The sequence below is a fragment of the Capra hircus genome, chromosome 7, assembly GCF_001704415.2.
Source record: "Capra hircus breed San Clemente chromosome 7, ASM170441v1, whole genome shotgun sequence".
Lineage (NCBI taxonomy): Eukaryota > Metazoa > Chordata > Mammalia > Artiodactyla > Bovidae > Capra > Capra hircus.
Window position 1 is genome coordinate 75,859,018 of NC_030814.1, and position 19,952 is coordinate 75,878,969.

Consider the following 19,952-nt stretch of genomic DNA (forward strand, 5'->3'; position numbering starts at 1 on the left):
GATACCATCAGAGGCAGATACCTTAAACTGGGGCATTAAGAATACTTGATGAGAGCAAAAAACATATTATTTTTCCCCCTACTTATTTTATCTCTTTTATCAACTAAATTCTACAGCATAAAACACTGTGGTATAGAACGAGACTTTTCTGTTAGTTGTGGTGTCTTGGCAAGGTTTCCAGAATTTCACTTTCGGATCTATTAAAAAACCAACTAATCTCCTTTAGTTCTTTTAGTTTTCATGTTTGTTTCACCAGCTGCCTGCAGATTTATAGCAGGAAGGCTGACCCTTTCTCATGAGGGTGAAAGAGATCCCATCAAAGACCATTGTCCTTCCTGATACGGCATCTTAAAATTAAGATGTTCAACCAAATGATGACGCTTCACACAAAGTGTCTTGAGAGGAAAAATGGGGACGTGCTTGTAATGAGCGTATACAGGCACTTCCCTGTTAATTAAAAATGATGAATGTAGGACAGATTGGGAGGTTTGGTTATTTCCCCCACAAAACCTTCAGAAGTTGGTTTTACATAACTAGTTTTAGAACCATCTTAGCCTGTTGTTGCCTCGAGATAGGATAACTGTTGCAGACACTTACCCTTACTGTTGCCCTATATAAGGTCATTCATCTATATATATCAGTTTTGGGTGGAGGGGGAGGGCTGTACCTGAATATGATGTGCTTATTGGAGAGAGAATAAGATACCTTGATGAAGAAATGAGAAAGGGAGATATGGCCTGAGCAATGCCTCAGATACATCAGGATATTTCTTCTGTGCTGAGCTTATATTACCAGCCAGCTGTTTACACTATTTGTAAAGGTTTGGTGTTCTGAAGAACATTATCTGCGGTCGAAACCGTGTCCATGCTTCTGAGTTGTGCACCTTTCTAGCTTGCTTTGTTGGTCTTGTCTAAGTTCTTATGCCTCTCCTGATTGCTGTCTGTTCAACTCTTTAGACTCCTATCTTCTGCTCTTTCTTTGTAAGCCTCCCATTCTGCCATTTACTGATGGGGCACTATGAACCTTGCGCTTTCCATATTGCCTTTTTGTATTTTCTTCTGTTTCTGTTACATTTGATATTATTGCCACTGCCTGTGTGTATATAAATGTACTAGAGAGAAACAGGAAACGAGAGCAGGAAAAGGTCAGAGGGAGACAGAGAAAAAAGGGGAAGAAAATTGAAGGAAAAAGAGGATGGAGAGGCGTAAGGATGGGAAAAGGAAGGAGAAACAGAGGGTTTGCAAAGGTAAGGAGAGGCCCTAGGAGGAGGGTACCAATGAGAGGTAGGAGAGGTGGAAAGGGAGGCTAAGAAGCAGAGAATTGTAGGAGGAGTCAGAGGCAGGGAAGCCCAGAGAGTGGATGGAAATGGAAAAGAAGTAGGGGAGTAGACATAGAAGGGGAGGGGCAGGGAGGGAGGTATAAGAGCAGGGGAGGAATCTGGAGAGAGCTACCAAGATAGAATGTGCTGTTCTCCCTGGTCTTGCCCTTTGCCTTTTTTTTTTTTTAATCAGGTATGTTTTAAAAAGTGACTACTATAGAATATTTTAATTTTTTTTCTTTAACTTACCAAGTTACTTGATAGAAACCTTCTACTGGTTTTTCTTTTTTAATCAGTTAGATATGTTTGAATAAGTGTCTATTACAGGATATTGCAACTTTAGAAAAAAAGTTTGCTAACAAGATTGTCAGTCAATAGAAAGGTAGTCTTTAATAATAGAATTCCAGCTTTTGAGCTCTTGATGCATATGGGATTTATTAACATATATGTAATTGTTTTGTTATTATTTTGTGGGGTGGCAAGACAGTAAATGCACTGAAAGTCAAAAATGAATAAGGAAGGAGATGGCTAATACTTCAATGAATTTTCTGTTTTTGCACTTGACTGCTTTTGGTATATGTTAGGCAAAGACACAGTAAGTGTGCTAGTTACTATAGCTTGTTAGTGGCAAGTATGCATATACCTTTACAGGAAGTAAAAATGAAGCATTGTGAAATAATTTAAATAAATATCCACTGAATAAATCAGAAAATCTGAATAGAAGATGTCAGGTTTTTTCCTTGTTATTAACTGAGGGAGTATGATATGATCTCAGTTTTTGTTCTTTAGATATAAGAATCTTGAATTACTGAAACAGGAACTACTGAGTTATAGGCAGAAAATAAATGGATTAGCAAGCGTTTGCAGTGATGAAATCAAATACCCAACTCAGTTTTAATGGTTTTGACTATGTTGCATAAATGTATATTGACTTTTTTCATTGATACCTTAGTTGTGTACATTTAAATAATTATGGAAACATTGTGGAATATGATACTGTTGGAAATTTATGTTTTTGCTTCTAAAATCCTTTTATTCCTTAGGGCTTCTGTATGTAATGTACTGTTGACTTGCTGCAAAGATAACATATGTCGTCTTTGGGTAGAGACATTTTTACCAAATGACTGTTTGCTCTATGGAAGTGACTGCAACCATTGGACTGAACCAATTAATTTAACAAATAACATCAAGAGAAATGTTTCCAGTAAAGAACGAGTTCAAAATGCTTCAGATGTGAGTGTTTTTGTTAGATGTTTTTCCTATATGTTTTATTATCTTTTGTACAAGGCCTTTTTGTAACATTCACCTTAATGTTCAAAATCATGGATAGTTATGAAAAAATATATGTCTTAGGAAATCAGTTCTCAGAAAATTTTTAGGGTTTTTTTTTTGTCTAGCATGAAACTGCCTATAATTACAAAGTTAACCTTAGGTTAACTGATGATATCAAAAGGATGATCATATATAACTTAGCTGAAATAACATAAGTCAATTAAGATCTGAGAATGCAAAAATTTGACTGTAAAAATAATTTATTATTTTTCTTTCTTTAGGGCTTAGGGTGTTTGTCCTGTCATTACAGGAATGATTAGTTTATCAGATTGTGTTCTACATTTGTTAGCGTTCAAACCTCCAAGAACTTGAATTACTATAGTATGGCAAAACTAAAGTCAGTTTTTGATTTTGGGGCTGATTAAACATAGACTAGTAACATGGATTCTTGAAAATAAGAAAGTGACCTAAAAATGATTTATCTTTGAATGTTTTAGATGATTATGGAAATACTGTTTGTCAAATTTAGGTTGTATTGCTAGTGGCATAGAATATAATTACATGTGTATTGTATAGAGACTCAACCAGTGGTTATATATAATAATAGTTGAAAGAAGTCCTTGACTAGGAATGACTTTTAGGTGATGTTGTGTTCTGTACAAAGTATTGTATCATATGAAAGATGAGAATAGCACTATTTGCTTTGTCTACCTCATGGATCAAGTGAGGTGATTGCAGTGAAAGTGCTTCGTAAACTATGAAATACCATCCTAATGAATGGTGGTAATATTATTCAGTGCTTTGTGGTCATAGGAAGTAACCTGTGGATACAAAGAGAACCGTATAAATAGGGATATCATTTTCCACAGATGCATGGTAAACTTTTTTTAAATTAAGAAAATATTAAATCAAAATTTAACATATTGTGTGATGGTTTAAAGAAAAGTCGGGCAGTTAAAAGTTCCAAGCTTATTTCATGTTTCATGTTTGTTGTACAGAAATACTGTAAGGTACTTGTATGTATAGGCTTATCTGAAATAGGAGCATCTGACAATCATTATATAACTTACATGCTTATAACAAAATAGCCATTAGTTTCACTTTGTTTTGCATTGTTTCACATTGTTTTTATTCTTATAGGTAAATCTGAAATTTTTTCGTAGAGGTCGGAGATCGCTTGCACTTGTAGCACATACTGGATACCTGCCACACCAGCAAGACCCTCATCACGTTCACAGGAACACTCCACTGCATGCCAATGCACTTTGCCACTTTCATATAGCAGCCAGCATCAACCCAGCCACAGGTAATAAAGCGCTGTTCAGAAACTGTTTTCCAGATCAAGTCAATTGATTTTTATGACCTGTAAGTTATACTATACTTATTGAGTAAGTAAAAAATTGTAGGTGATTTTCTTAGCTAACTTTTCATTATAGCCAGCTCACTGATGATAGAAAAAGTTTTTGTTTACTTGTTTGCTTCTTAAGGCTGTGATTTGGTCTGTAATTTTAGATTGTGATAAGTCATTGAGATGTTCTGTATTACTTTATTCAGAAGTTGAGATTTGAACTAATACTTAACAAAGAAATTAACACCTCAGAATTATAATTACTGTATAGTTGTTCATATGAAACTGGTATGTTTTGTACTTAATCTTTGGAGCCATTTCAGAAATAGGGCAGAAATATCGTAGAAGTTATAACTGAAGAATTAAGAAACCTTGTTTTGTGGTCAAATATGTACTTTGAGAAAGATTGAAAGATCTAGAATACCTGGATTTATCTATGAATTTGAAGACTGAAGTGTTTATCATTATAGTAAATAATTTATGTTAGTTTAAAAACCAGGTGGTCATAGTTGGGCATTTAAGGTAGAACCTTAAAATATTGCTGGGAAAAAGTTAAAAATAATATTTGTACATAATAAACACCATCTATATAGGAAACATAAAGTTAACCTCCCTTCACATCTATTCCACCCTAGTCTTCCTCCTCAGAAGGTAACCACTCTAATGAATTTTTGTGTATTTTGAGATATTCATTTGTTTGTTTATTTTGCTGCACCAGGTCTTCATTGCAGCATGAAAACACTTAGTTTTGGCATGCAGGATCTAGTTCCTTGACCAGGGATTGAATCCAGGCCCTCTGTATTGAAAGGGCAGAGTCTTAGCCACTGGACCACCAGGGAAGTCCGGAGATATTCTTAAACGTAAATAAGCACAATCTATTTACATATAACATACTGGATTTGCAGTATTGCGTTCTTCAAGAAACATAGAATGAATATAGTCCATTAGTTGCTTGAATCAAAGTGAGAAGTTCATAGAATGAATAAGTCCATTAATTACTTGAATCAAAGTGAGAAGTGCTTTGATAAGTTAAAAGTGCAGAGATACCTGTGGTAGGAATAAAGTGTATTTGCCTATTTTTTTTTCAGTTTTATTTGGTTAATAACAGTCCCAGCACTAAAAGAATCCATGAGCCAAGAAAATGTAAATGAGAGAATATTGAATGATTTTTATTGAAAATTATATTATTACCTTATCAAAAAAGATATATTGTCAGTGCTTATAGTATCCAGAGGAAGCTCTGAGGTCAGTGGAATAATTTTGAAAGTCTTTGTGAGTAAAAGACAGTATTTTGAGACTAAAGAAAGCTTGAATTCTTACTTTAATAGAAAAGGCTGAGGTGTTATGGAAAAAGAAACCCTAAGTTACAATGTAACATCTTCTTGACTACCTTACAATAAGGAAAACTCTAAAACCTTTCTTCAGATTGTAGGTCCCCAAGAAAAGTTCATACATTTAGGGAAAATCAAATAAAAATAATAACTTTAGGAGCGATATTAGATTCTGTGGAGACTTTCTTTCCTTAAATTAGGTCTGTTAGAATGACCTTTCTGTAGGCCCAGTGCAGATTTGGCTTCACTTATTTGTTCATCAATAGAATAGATTCAGAAGAGAAGTTCATAATAGTATGTTCTCTTAGTTCTAGCACTTATACCCTCTCCATGATTATTTCTCATAAGAAATGATTTTACCAAATTTTTTGAGTGAGGTCAGAAGGCAAAGGAAATGTGATTACTTTTCAATCAGAATGCTTCTGCTAAGTCAGCCTAAGCCCCTCCTTTTTTGTGTACTTAACTGCTAGACTTGTGATCTACTTCAGGATTACTTAATCTCTTCTGGGTTGATTTTATAAAGTTGAAAATCAGAAAATCCTACCCATGAAGTTTCTTGGGGACAGTTTAAATCTCTGACACTATTGTGTATCCACCTAGCAACAGTGCAATTGGTAGTTCAGCCCCTCAAGGCTTTTATTGTGTGTTTAGTGCCAGATAGGAACTGGAGATACAATAATGATCACAACATTATTGATCATTGCTCATATGAAGCATATAACCAGGTAGGAGATAGATAAACACTAATTAAACAATTATACTAATGAATATATAATTATAAACAGAGCTCTTGAATTAGATAATATCCATCAACTCTTAGAACCACTTCCAGTAGAAGGGGTGGGGAAAAGATTCATTTATCCTTTCCTTTATCCCCTATAATACTGTTTCTGTTGGTGTCCAGCAACAGACCGTGTTTGAACAAATAATTCAAATTATTTATATTTCCTATTTTTTAAAATCAGCAGATTTGTTCTGGAGAAAATTATTAACCTTCCCTGAATCTATTCCAGCAGAGACCAGCATGATTTAGATTTGGACTTTAATAATAATAGACAAATCTTTCTTTACCTCTATTACATAAGGATTGTCATTTTTTGCTCTGAATTTGTACTTCAATATACTTCACTTAGCAATGATTTCAAAAGTAATACCAAGGGACCAGATATTGTTTTGTTTTTTAGCTGAGTTGACTTGTCTTGAATGATTTTCTTGAATATAAGAAGGGAACCTCAGTTTCATACTATCTGATTTCAATCTTGATGCTAATAAATAACCAGTATCTATTGTAGTATCTTATTTTAGGATTAGATAGGTAGGTCATGAAAAAAGTTAATATGTCAGTCTCAAGTAAAAGAAAGTTGTTGCTATTGAGGTAAACATATCACTGGTTCCTTTGACAACTTGATGATGACATTTTTAATGGTAGATCAAGTTAAAATATGTTTCTAATGAGTTTCTGTATAAATTATGAACACTATTTACACATCTACAAATTATAGATAGGTTTCTTAATGAGAACATTTTATAATTGTAGAAAAATACATATGTGTGTATATATAAGTAAGTTATGGTATGTGACTTTGAATGTGTACTCTTCTGTCCTTTACAATAAGTATATTAAATACACCATTTAAGTCTGTTTTTTCATTAGTAATAATTGTGGGAACCATTATATTGTGAGTCTTACAGATTAAATAAAATGTGTTTTATATGCTAGCATGATAGAAATTATAATTTTGATTTTTTTTTCTTGTTCTTTGTAGACATTCCACTTCTTCCTTCTATTACCTCTCTGAGTCTAAGTGAAAATGAAGAGAAGAGTGGCCCTTTTGTGGTACACTGGCTAAACAATAAAGAGTTGCATTTTTCTTTGTCCATGGAAGTCTTTTTACAACAACTTAGAAAAAGTTTTGAGCAACCATCTTCTGAGACCAGTGTAGAAGATTCTAATCAGGCAGATGTAAAATCTGATGAAGGTAAAGCTTTAAGAAGGATAAAAACTATGACGTTTTGTTTAAGATAGCGAAGATTTTTATATTAGGGTAGCATCAGCTACTGTTAGGAATAACCTTCAGATTTCATCGGCATAATACACATTTGGACTTGCTCATATAATAATCCAGTATAGATGGCTTTGTTCCAAGTGTCTTACTTCCTGATGGTAATGTAGGGATTTAGAATTCTCCATACTTCTGCTTCTGTGGGCCACTAGGGTCTTGCTGCTCAGAGGACTATCTGCAGACTAGTAGCATTGGCATTATTAGGAATGCACAATCTCATGCTCTACCTGGAGCTGCTAAACAAGAATCTGCAATTTAGTGAAATTCCCAAATGAGTTGTATGTATATTAAAGTTTGAGAAGCAGTACACTTAGGACTTAAGCTCTACATTCAGTTTCTATTCATTCAGCCTCAGTCAAGTAGAGAGAAATCGAGTGTTTTTTAAATTACAAGTTTACGTGTTCCCCTTAAAAAAAATTTAACAGTACCATCATGTATAAAGTTTCCATACTGTTAAATTTGATGAGCATTCTTCCAGATTTTATTTTTTTCTATGCTCAAGTATATGTAAAGGTAGTTTCTTTTTAATTGTACTATGGGATTTCATTTTTAAATGAACATCATGTTCTGTAGCTTGCTTAAATTCAGTGTTCGGCACTTTTCTTGCTCATTATTTTTAACAGCTCCTGAATCAGGAGACTCAAGAGAAAACTTAAGCGTTTTCTTTGTTGATAGACATTTAAATTGATTTCAGTTGTTTCTCACTATATGCTGATAATGGTGAAATCACACGTCTCTTTATCTTTGTGTGAAGTTTTCTCTAAGGTGGAGCCCTAGATGGGGAATTAGCATATTGCGTAAGCATTTTAAAATTTCAATAACTTTTGCCAAATTGCTCCCCCCAGTACTGTTTTCCAAGTTTATGCTCCCTTTAAGTAAGTAAGTGTTAGTCGCTCAGTTGTGTCTGACTCTTTGTGCCCTCTTTACCTATTTTCCAGTCAGTATTAGTCCTTCTACTGATAATCCAGTGACTCAGCCCTTTGGGCCTTCTGATTACTGAGTTAACTCCAGTGGCCTTATATTCCTGGAGCAAAATTATTTTTAAAGGGAACCCCATTTCCTATTTATATGAAAATATGTTTTTCATTTTGAATGCATTTGTAAAGATAGATTAAGAATGCATTTCTTAATTTATAGTAGTAGCTTGATTGTATTTATATGGTTCATGAACTCTTTTGCTTATAGAGATCGATGACAGCGTTGATGATCTGAAAATAAATCATGAAAAGAAGGAATTGGGTGGTGATAAACTGGTAACAAATTCAAGTTTTGTACCATTACCATCATCTGCCATTGATCATCAGATTGAAGTACTTCTGTCTGAATGGAGTAAAAATGCGGACATGCTATTCAGTATTCATCCCATGGATGGTTCTTTGCTGGTTTGGCATGTGGATTGGCTGGACGAATACCAGCCTGGTATGTTTCGTCAAGTACAGGTATTATTTTTATAATCTCTGGAGAGCAGCTTTTTGTTAAATGTGGGTACTGTTTTGTAAAACCTCTTTATATAGTTTCATGTCTTCTAATGTTCATGTTCTTAATTCCAGGTGTCCTTTGTTTCCAGAATTCCTGTAGCTTTCCCCACAGGTGATGCAAACTCTCTCTGTAAAAGCATAGTGATGTATGCCTGTACCAAGAATGTTGACTTGGCTATTCAGCAAGGGAAACAAAAACCTTCCAGCCTGACACGTTCCACGTCAATGCTTATCTCTTCTGGTCACAGTAAATCAACTAATAGTTTAAAATTAAGTATTTTTACCCCTAATGTTATGATGATTTCAAAGCACGCTGATGGCTCCCTGAATCAATGGCTTGTCAGTTTTGCTGAAGAATCTGCTTTTTCTACAGTTCTCAGTATTTCCCACAAATCCAGATACTGTGGTCATCGCTTTCATCTTAATGATTTAGCTTGTCACTCAGTATTACCGTTATTGCTGACAACGTCACACCATAATGCATTAAGGACACCAGATGTTGATAACCAAAAGCAACCTGATGACGCTGTGAATATTGAAGAATGTCCTTTGGCACAACAGAATAAAAGCACTATTGACATGGCCTTTCAGGATCCCAATGCAGTTTACAGTGAGCTTATTCTTTGGAGAGTTGATCCAGTTGGGCCATTGTCTTTCTCTGGAGGTGTTTCTGAGCTTGCCCGGATTAATTCTCTTCACGTTTCTGCATTTTCCAATGTGGCATGGCTGCCCACTCTTATTCCCAGTTATTGTCTAGGTAAGCATTCTGATTTTTACTTAAGAACTTTTTCTGACATTGTTGCTTAAAAGTTAAATTTTAAATATTTTTTAAATACATCTAGGTGCATATTGCAACTCTCCTAGTGCCTGCTTTGTAGCAAGTGATGGGCAATATCTGAGATTATATGAAGCAGTTATTGATGCCAAGAAGCTGTTATATGAGCTTTCCAATCCTGAAATTTCTGTAAGTAAATGACTTTTGAAACTAAGAATAAAATATGATGTGTTTAAATAGTTAATTTATACTTACTGAGCAATTTCTAGGATTGTCATATAAAATTTATAATGTATTTTTAGTTATTTTTTGCACATTTACATTATAGTCTTAGTGATAGTCTTATAGTGATCCCAATCCCTTAAAAAGAAACCATGTCTTTCATTCATTCCAAAAGTAGAATCTAATGTCCAACAATATGTAGTACTTCCTTTTGTTGTTCAGCCGCAAGTCATGTCTGACTCCTTTGTAACCTCATGGGCTGTGGCCTACCAGGCTTCTCAGTGTGTGGGATTTCTAGGCAAGAATACTGGAGTGGGTTGCCATTTCCCTCTCCAGGGAATCTTCCCAACCCAGGGATCAAACCCATGTCTCTTGCATTGGCAGGCAGATTCTTTACCACTGAGCCACCAGGGAAGTCGCATAGTATTTCCTGGCTCAGAGATACATGGGGACTTCTGGCGGTATGTTGCTAAATCATGTTGGTTCATCTGTAGGTTATTTATGAACAGGGGAAGCTGAAATAATAAGAGTGGCATTTTAATCTTAATCAAGAGAAAAAAGCTTTCAGTTTGATTATCAGTGGTCTCCCCCTATCTTTTTTTTTGTTTTCCCCTAAGTTATTTTACAGAAGACAAAGTTTTTTTTTTTAAAGCATACAGTGTTATAGTAGCAACATATTTCTTGAGGGTCTTCTCTTTTTCAGGAATTGTTTTTAAGTGCTGGGAATTTAGATGTGAATTAAACAGACAAAAATCTCAGCTTACATTCAGTGAAAGAATATAGAAAAAAGGTCAAAATATATTAATAAATACTTTGGAGAGAAACAGTGTTGCAGAAGTGGTAGGGAGTGCCAAGTAAAGTGCTGGTCAGGGAAAGCCTCACAGAAGTGGTACAGTTTGAGCAAAGACCTGAAGGAGATGAAGGAGCTACCTCTGTGGATATTTAGTGGGAAAACTATTTCAGCAAAGCAAGTGTAAAGATCCTCAGACCAGAGCATGTTTGGTAGGTCAGGCTCATCAAGGAGGCTGTTGTGGCTGGTGTAGGATAAATCAGGTGGAAAGTAATAAAAAATAAAGTTAAAAAGTTAGCCTGGCCTTTGCAGTAAAAGACCTCATAGGCCATTGTAGTTACTTTGAATTTTACTCTGAATGACATAGAAACTGGTGTAAAGAATGACAGTGATATGATCTGACTTAGGCTTTAAAATATCACTCTGTTTGCTATATAGATTAGACATGCGAAGCAGAAGTGTTATCAGAGGGACCAATTCAGGAAGCTATTACAGTAGTTTAAGAAAGAGTGAAAGGGGGTTAGAATGGTAGCAAGTGGTGTGGTGGTAAAGAGGATAAGAATTGGTCAAATCTGAATGTGTTTTGAACATTGACTATAAGGATTGGACTGGGTATGGGGTTTGTGTGAGAAAAAGAGGATAACTCCCAAGGTTTGCCTTGAGATGTGAAGAATGTGTAAATAGGTTTTGAGGTGCAGGGAGGATTCAAGAGCCTAACTTTGGACATGTTCATTTTGAAATGCCTGTTTGATATCCAAGAGATCTAGTAGGCTAGTGTCTGGAGTTTAGAGGGAGGCCTCGTCTGAAGATAGAAAAAAGTACCTGTTAGAACATAAAGTTGTGATGCTGAATGAGATCTCTGAGGGAGAGGCTATAGTTGGAAAGTAGAAATGGTAGGAAGATTGAACCCTGGGGCATTCCTTTGTTAAAAGTGGGGTGAGTGTGGTGTATAAAGGAAGCCAAAATGAAGAAATTTCTAGGAGGAAGAAATAACAGATTCATATGCTGATAGATCAGGCATGATGAAGATTGAATTTAACCATATGACCTTGACAAGAGCAGTCAGGAGATGATGTGGCTCAAGAAATCACTGTTTATAAATAGTATATTAATTTGTTTATTTAGCTTTGTTTGTCAAAGTTAATGCTAAAAAGCTTTGATTCTTGGAACATTTCCGTGAGATTGAAGTCAGTCTTTCATAGTTAAAAACATAAAATACTTTTTCTCCTTAACGATTACCAAACATTGCTTTTGTTTTTCTCTGCACCAACTGAGCTATATAACTCTGTTCATTCCTGTGTAATTGCCTGGTAAAATCCCAGAATGTTTATAATAAAAGAGACTTGTGAACTTATTTAGTCTCACCTGAACTTAATTATTGTCTGTTATGCATCAAATTTTACATCATTTTTTATTGTTTTTTAAATTTAATTGTTTAATAAAGGAAATACCCATTTTTTCAAAAACAGAAATATGTTGGTGAAGTGTTTAACATCGTAAGTCAACAGTCAACAGCCAGGCCAGGATGCATTATCGCATTAGATCCCATTACCAAACTTGTAAGTATTATTTTTCTGGCCACTTAGCATTAATAAACAATATGTATGTCAACTTATGTTGGTATTTATTTACATTCAGCAAGGCAGAAAAACCCAACTACTTCATGTTTTTCAAGAAGACTTCATTTTGAATAATCTTGAGAAGAAAAGACTGGGAAAAGACAGAATGTTATCTGATGCAGGTAAAGAATTTTTTATGTAATGAGCTATAAAATGTACAGTATGTTAGGCAGTTAATAAAGATAAGTTGATACAGTGTTTCATGTCTGAGTTTAAATTTTTCCTATGTACATTTGTGATAATATTTGTCATAAATACCAGTATCTTTTTATTCTTAACAAGGCAATAATGATGAAAAAATTAAAGGAGTTTGTCAGTTATGGTTTTTTAAAATACTGTAATTTTGTTAATCAGTATTTAGCCATGCTACCTGGCATGCAGGATATTAGTTCCTCAACTAGGGATCAAACCCAGGCCCTTGGCAGTTAGAGTGCAGAGTCCTAACCACAGGATTGCCAGGGAACTCACATCAATTGTGTTTTTAAAAAAAGTACCATAGACATGTTCTTTATCATTAATGTGTGAGTGCTCTTTGCATGGGAGGGGTCCTGCCCTAATAATTTGAATGATATTGGCACCTGACCCTTTAAAAATCTACAGTTTAAAGCATTAGCTACAAACTTAAAGTTAAATAGGCGGTTTTAATTAATACTTTTTTACAATTAAGCAGTTTTAAAAATGATATTAAATTCATCCTCCCAGTGTTAGCTGTTATTTTAAATAAAGAAAATCAGGAAAATAAAGCTAAAATATCTTGGTTATTAGTTTTGATTACAGAGCCAAACCAAACTCAAAAATAACTTTACTTACCAAGGAACTGTACAGTGTGTACCTATTGCTCTAAAAGTCGATTATCAAGACTCAAATAATAATAATAACTGCTCTGTATTTGTTTCAGGTTATTTTTATTTTCTTGTACATCATTTCTTTACCCTTTTTCCATTTATTTTACTCCTTTAAGAAGTACCTTTTTGAATTCTACACCTTTATGTTGAATGTCTAATTTCTTACCACTGCTCTCTTAGTCTTCTATCATTTTCCCTGAGAATTTTGAACTTTGCAAAAATGCTTGTAGTGCTTTTGTAACCTTTAAATATGATGGAAAGATGCTGGAAATGAGAAATATGGACATAAAGGGTTATTTATATCAACAGGATGTTCTTTATTTTTCATTTTTCATATTAAGATGTTAATAGCTGTCTATGTTAATAGTGAAATATATCATTAATACCAACAGGCAGCTCACCTAATAGATTTTCTGAAAAATTCTACCTAATTGTAATAGAGTGCACCCAAGACAACCGTTCATTGTTACACATGTGGAATTTGCATTTAAAGTCCATTCCTGTCTCATTGGGTGAGTTTTTTTTTTTTTCTTCTATTAGTAGACTTAGATTAACAAAGTATGTATAGATAGATTGGTGGATATTTTTTAAGCTATTTTTATTGACAGGATAATTGTAGTTTATTCTGTTAATTAAGGAAAAAACAATTTCTCAGTTTTATTGTCATAAAGAAACATAGGAATATGTTTACATTTTTATCTTTTATAAGGCAGTTTTGGATTATAAAATTTAGCAATTTTAATGTTTATAGGGGTTCCCTCCCAGTGTTTTGGTTCTTTTTTTATGTTTTATAGATGAAAAAGTAGATACAAAAATATCTGAAGCAGCTTGGCAGCCAGAAGAACATTATTCTTCTTCTCCAGAGAAGATCCTATCCCCCTTTTCACAAAAGTATCAGGCTTGCAGAGCAAATCTCCAGAGTACCAGCAAGTTGACTCTGTCTTCAGAAATGGTTTATAGCCAAGAGTTGCATTTGCCAGAAGGAATTGAGATAATAAGTGTTAAGCCATCAGCAGGTGTGTAAACTTTGTAAAAAGAGACTGATACATTTGGCAGTGCATGAAGGTTTACTGTGTATTTAAAAATAGGTGCAACTCCCATTTTTTAAATTCACACAGGAGCAGAAATGGAAAGAATACCTTTCAATATCCTAAATTAAAAATTTAAATTTCTCATTATGATTACTCTGGCATTTGTCAGCCAGAACTGTCTTAAATATTGATTTCCAAGACAAGTTTTTATTATCCTTTTGTAAAGACGAAGTGAAAGTTTCCAGGGCAGACTTAATAATGGAGTTGCACCTATTTGCCAACTGATAATATTGGTAATGGTGGCCAGGAGCTCTGTGCTGTGAAGGACTCTTAAGTGTGTAGTTCCTGATAAATATTTATCATCTTCATCCTTAGGGCAGTGGTCCTCAAAATGTGGTCCCCAGACCAGCAGCATCAGCAACTTGTTTGGGAAGTTGTAAGAAGTAAAAATTCTTGGGTCATACCCTAGTCTTACTGAATCATAAACTCTGGTGTGGGACCCAGCAGTCTTATTTTGACAAACCTTCCAGGTCATTCCAGTGTACAGAATTTCAAGGTATCAAGGGTATCATGAAAACCAAGACAAAAATCCGTCTTTTTAATCACCTAGTTCTTTCATTTTCGTAGTCACAGTGTGGATTTTTGGTCTTCTTTACTTATCACTTTTGACTAGTTACTTCGAATGCTCTTCAGTTTGCCATGTAATCAAGCACTTAATCTTTTGTAATTGGTGAAGTTAGCAGGAGTATTACAGTGTCATGGTAAATTTTTTTAAACATTCTGAGATTTTTTTTTTTTTTTTTGTATATTTTAGTAAAAGAGGAATCAGTGCAAGGAAAGTTAAAGTTTGAAAAAAAATGACTTTTGTATTGATGAAATTTTAAGAGCTGTTATCCTTAGCCATTGGAGAAGGCAATGGCAACCCACTCCAGTAATCTGGCCTGGAAAATCCCATGGATGGAGGAGCCTGGTAGGCTGCAGTCCGTGGGGTTGCTAGGAGTTGGACATGACTGAGCGACTTCACTTTCACTTTTCACTTTCATGCATTGGAGAAGGAAATGGCAACCCACTCCAGTGTTCTTGCCTGGAGAGTCCCAGGGATAGGGGAGCCTGGTGGGCTGCTGTCTGTGGGGTTGCACAGAGTCTGACAGGACTGAAGTGACTTAGCAGCAGCAGCAGCATCCTTAGCCAAAAAAGTATACTCTTCACTACTCAATTCTAAAAAATTTTTATAGCAAATGTAAGAGAAACTGAAGATGTTTCTAAAAATAATCTTTGGTGCAAGTTGAGTTTACAATAAAAAAGTCCTAGGGCAGGAGAAGAAATTTCTTTTGTTTGACAAAAGCAGTAGCATATGATAAAAGCTTTTTTTCCTAGTCTTAATTTTTTTAAAACTGAGACTTTTGGGAAGGGATGGCTTCCCTGGTAGCTCAGCGGTAAAGAATCCACCTGCAGTGCAGGAAGTGCAGGTTAGATCCCTGGGTTGGGAAGATCTCCTGGAGAAGGAAACAGCATTCCAGGATTCTTGCCTAGGAAATCCAATGGACAGAGGAGCCTGGTAGGCTACAATCCATGGGGTTGCAAGAGTCAGACACACTTAGCAGTGACTAAATAACCACTAAACTCTTTATTATCTGTTTAGCTCAGAGAAACTACTGAACAATGTTAATTGTGTCCTTTTATAGTACTGCTAAGTCCTTGAGGACTTAAAAAAAACTTACAATATGTTGAAATATGCTTTTAAAATATGATAGATGTTCCATGTAACATCTATATTGTGGTTAGTAATTTATATTTAATAGTTTAGGATAGGGCTTGACAAACTATGGGTCACCTACTTGTTTCATAAATAAGTTTGGAACATAGCCACACCTATTTGTTTACTTTTGTGTATGGCTACAATGGCAGAGTTGAGTAGTTACAACAGAGACTCTCTGGCTAGCAGAGCCTAATTATTACTCTTTGGCCCTTTAAGAAAAGTTTGCCAATGCCTGATTTACGAAATTGAGTATTTAATTACATTAAACCCAAGGAAACATATGTCCCATCTGAGAATGTTCTCAGCATCATTTCCTTGAAATACAGCTTCAATCATGGAAGGCCCTTTTAGTACTTAAATAATTGTAAGCCATTCACACAGCTATATTTAAAAATATTATAGAGAAGTAGCCGGTGAATATTGATGAATTTTTTAAATGTATTGATATCTTTAAAATTAGATTTATAATAATATATAATGCTAGCAAAGAGATGTGAACAGAATGCTGGATTGAAAACCAGGACTAGGATTTAGGTTTTCTAATTCTGCCTTAATCTGGCTATTTTGTTTAGGCGTAAGATACACATTTAGTCAGAGAGTCCTTAGCTGTAAATTATCTGAGTTCTTTTTTGGCTCAAGGTTTTGATAATAATGTCATTTTTATATACCATTTTGATGTCATTAAAAGCTGCTTACTGATCTTGTTGATCCTTAAGCTAAATATTGGCTGTCATGTTGTTAATGCTAGTTCATGCAAAAGACTAAAACCTTTAATACAAGAAGACAGACGTATTTACCAAATTTGACATTTTATTAATGGATTATTTTGACATCATTTGACATTTTGTTAATGGGTTATTTTTATTTTAGGACATCTGAGTTCTTCTTCCATATATCCCATATGCAGTGCACCATATTTATTGGCAACTTCATGCTCAGATGAGAAAGTAAGATTCTGGAGATGTAGAGTAATGGCTGGAGAATCTGCCACATCAAAGAATGGAGAAACAGATCTTACGTACATTTGGGAAGAATGGCCATTACTTATTGAAGATGGACTACAGAGCAATAGCAGTATAACTGTACCTGGTAGGCCTATAGAAGTCAGCTGTGCACACACAAATCGTTTAGCAGTAGCATATAAGCAGCCTATGTCTAATAGTAGATCTTCTCAGGACTTTGTGATGCATGTAAGTATTTTTGAATGTGAATCTACAGGAGGTTCATGTTGGGTCCTTGAGCAGACAATTCATTTAGATGAGTTAAATACAGTGTTGGATTCTGGCATTAGTATTGATAGCAATTTAGTGGCCTATAATAAACAAGAGATCTATTTATCTAGTAAAGAAAGTGTCACATCAAACACAAAGCATTTAGTTCACTTAGATTGGATGTCTAGAGAAGATGGTTCTCATATTCTGACTGTAGGAATTGGATCAAAACTTTTTATGTATGGACCCCTGTCTGGCAAAGTACAAGAACAGGCTGGTAAGGAAAGCCTGGCGTTTCCTCTCTGGGAAAGTACTAAAGTTGTGCCCCTTTCTCAGTTTGTACTGTTACGAAGTGTGGACTTGGTTTCTTCTGTAGAAGGCTCTCCACCTTTTCCTGTTTCTTTATCTTGGGTCCGAGATGGCATCCTGGTAGTAGGAATGGATTGTGAAATGCATGTGTATTCCCAGTGGCAGCCATCTTCTAAACAAGAGCCTGTTACAACAGATTCATATAATGGGAGCACTCCATCTATAACGAGTTTAATAAAACAGAGTAACTCCTCAAGTTCTGGATTACATCCTCCAAAGAAAGCTCTGACTCGATCCATGACTAGTCTTGCACAGAAGATCTGTGGGAAGAAAACTGCGTTTGATCCTTCTGTGGATATGGAAGATTCGGGTCTTTTTGAAGCAGCTCATGTTCTTTCCCCAACTCTACCTCAGTACCATCCTTTGCAACTTTTGGAACTCATGGATCTTGGCAAAGTTCGGAGAGCAAAGGCCATCTTGTCACATCTTGTCAAGTGCATTGCTGGGGAAGTCGTGGCTCTGAATGAAGCTGAATCTAATCATGAGCGCCGCCTTAGGTCTCTCACCATCAGTGCTAGTGGAAGTACTACTAGAGACCCCCAGGCATTCAACAAAAGTGAAAATACAGACTACACAGAAATCGATTCCGTCCCTCCACTTCCTTTATATGCCTTACTTGCAGCAGATGATGATAGCTATTACTCATCCTTAGAGAGATCTAGTAATCAGAGTACCTTAAATAACTCAAACCAGTTGTCAAAAGAAAATTATGATGAGCTTTTTCAGATGCCAGTTTTAGTGACTGATCGTCATGTGTTAGAGACAGATGAAGAAAATGCAGAGCCTGTAGTTATTGACCTTTCACAATACAGTCCAACTTACTTTGGTCCTGAGCATGCTCAGGTTCTTTCTGGCCACTTACTTCATTCTAGTTTACCAGGACTCAGCCGGATGGAGCAGATGTCTTTGATGGCTTTAGCAGATACAATTGCAACTACCAGCACTGATATTGGAGAAAGCAGAGACCGAAGCCAAGGTAAAACTAAGTTGGGTACAGGATTAGAGGAAAAACTGATGATACTATTTTTACTTATTTTTTCACAGAAAATAATCTTAAATAATTTTTGTAAAAATGATAGCCATAAAGGTTTGTTATGTCATCATTGTTGCCTTCACAATAGTTTTAACTTGAATATATGTTCTTTATCCCAGAAGTTACAGTACTCTGAGAAAGTGCACCGAGGTTCATTATGCCAGTTCATCTTTACCTGTCTACTTAATAACAAAAATCCAATCTGATCCATTACTTTTGAGTTTAGTGAAAGTTAACATTCTTAATAAATATCTTAGATACCCCCAAATAAAAAGTGTTTTATTTCTCACATCATGGCAGTTCACTATTAATTTGGGTTAACATTGAGGTTTTTAAAAATTACCATTAATGTATACTCCTTCCTAGAATAACAAACAAACCTACTAAAATTAGTTCTTTCCCTCACTCAACATTTTTTATTTTTAATTTCCTGAGTTATGAATAAAATTTATAAAATTCCCATCAGATTTCAAGTAAGATCTGAAATTAACAGCCTAGCCTTAAGTACCAGACATAGGTCAGTAGGATGCACCCTTTGGACTTTGCTTGAAAGGAGAATGTGGGGTAATTTTAAGAAAAAATAACAATAACAAAAATTACAACTTTAAGAAAAGTTGGTTGTGAATTACAATATTAAATATTACTAGTAGATATTATTTCTTGATCTGACTATATTACAACTGTTTGTTTTTCTTCATGTAAAAATCAGGTCCCACTACCATGTAGCCATTTCTTCTAGTGTTGACAGTTACTGGATGGGGCATATGACTTGGATCAATATGGAAAATATTGTACCAAGTACCACAGAGGTTAAACTTCTTTAAAATTCCTTCAGATTTTAATTTAAATATTCATGTCAGAGGAGATTATATTATTTAAAAAAATCAGAGATCCTGAGTCAATTTGTTCTCTTTATTAGTTTTTAAATTATTAAACTATACAGCTTTTCCTGTAATGTATAATTGTATAGAAAAAAAGAAAGATAATATTTAGATTGACAGCTTTTGTCAGTTTCACAATGTTTTACCCTGAGTTTGGTGCTGTGACATGCCCTGCTTGCCAGAATTATTACCACTTACTTGTGTTTTGCTCTTGAAATGGGTTTTTATAGGTAAAAATACTTTTTTTTCTGTTTTATAGGTGGAGAAACTCTTGATGAATGTGGCTTAAAATTTCTTCTGGCTGTTCGACTTCATACTTTTCTTACAACTTCTCTTCCAGCTTATCGAGCTCAACTGCTTCGCCAAGGTGATTTGGTAGTAATCTAGTAAAAGGAAGTAAGCCAAGTGGAAGAGAGGTTTAAGAACATTTAAGTTTTGTTTGCCTGGATATGATCATGACAAGTTTGATATATTCTGAATTTCCTTAATTTGTGTTAAAAACATTGGCTTTCACCTCATCTTCTTTGCTTTAAAATTCTGAAATTTATTTCGTGGATAGAGTTAGTGAAGAAATGGATTTTGGACAATTGAATATTACTTCAAGCAT

At 34.9% G+C, this 19,952-nt stretch overlaps 1 protein-coding gene across 3 annotated transcripts in view; it reads left to right on the forward strand.

Moving 5' to 3' along the window:
- DMXL1 (Dmx like 1) overlaps positions 1–19,952 on the forward strand; it is a 134,348-nt gene that overhangs the window by 34,943 nt on the left and 79,453 nt on the right. For 2 of the 3 annotated variants that reach the window (XM_018050665.1, XM_018050666.1), the window contains exons 8-19: positions 2,362–2,551; positions 3,731–3,896; positions 7,036–7,248; positions 8,518–8,771; positions 8,883–9,567; positions 9,653–9,774; positions 12,067–12,156; positions 12,236–12,338; positions 13,454–13,573; positions 13,856–14,077; positions 16,722–18,407; positions 19,605–19,712. In XM_018050665.1, coding sequence (XP_017906154.1) covers positions 2,362–2,551; positions 3,731–3,896; positions 7,036–7,248; positions 8,518–8,771; positions 8,883–9,567; positions 9,653–9,774; positions 12,067–12,156; positions 12,236–12,338; positions 13,454–13,573; positions 13,856–14,077; positions 16,722–18,407; positions 19,605–19,712 — 3,959 coding nt within the window. The remainder of the gene's footprint in view (positions 1–2,361; positions 2,552–3,730; positions 3,897–7,035; positions 7,249–8,517; positions 8,772–8,882; positions 9,568–9,652; positions 9,775–12,066; positions 12,157–12,235; positions 12,339–13,453; positions 13,574–13,855; positions 14,078–16,721; positions 18,408–19,604; positions 19,713–19,952) is intronic. The other variant, XM_018050667.1, reaches the window with a different exon arrangement.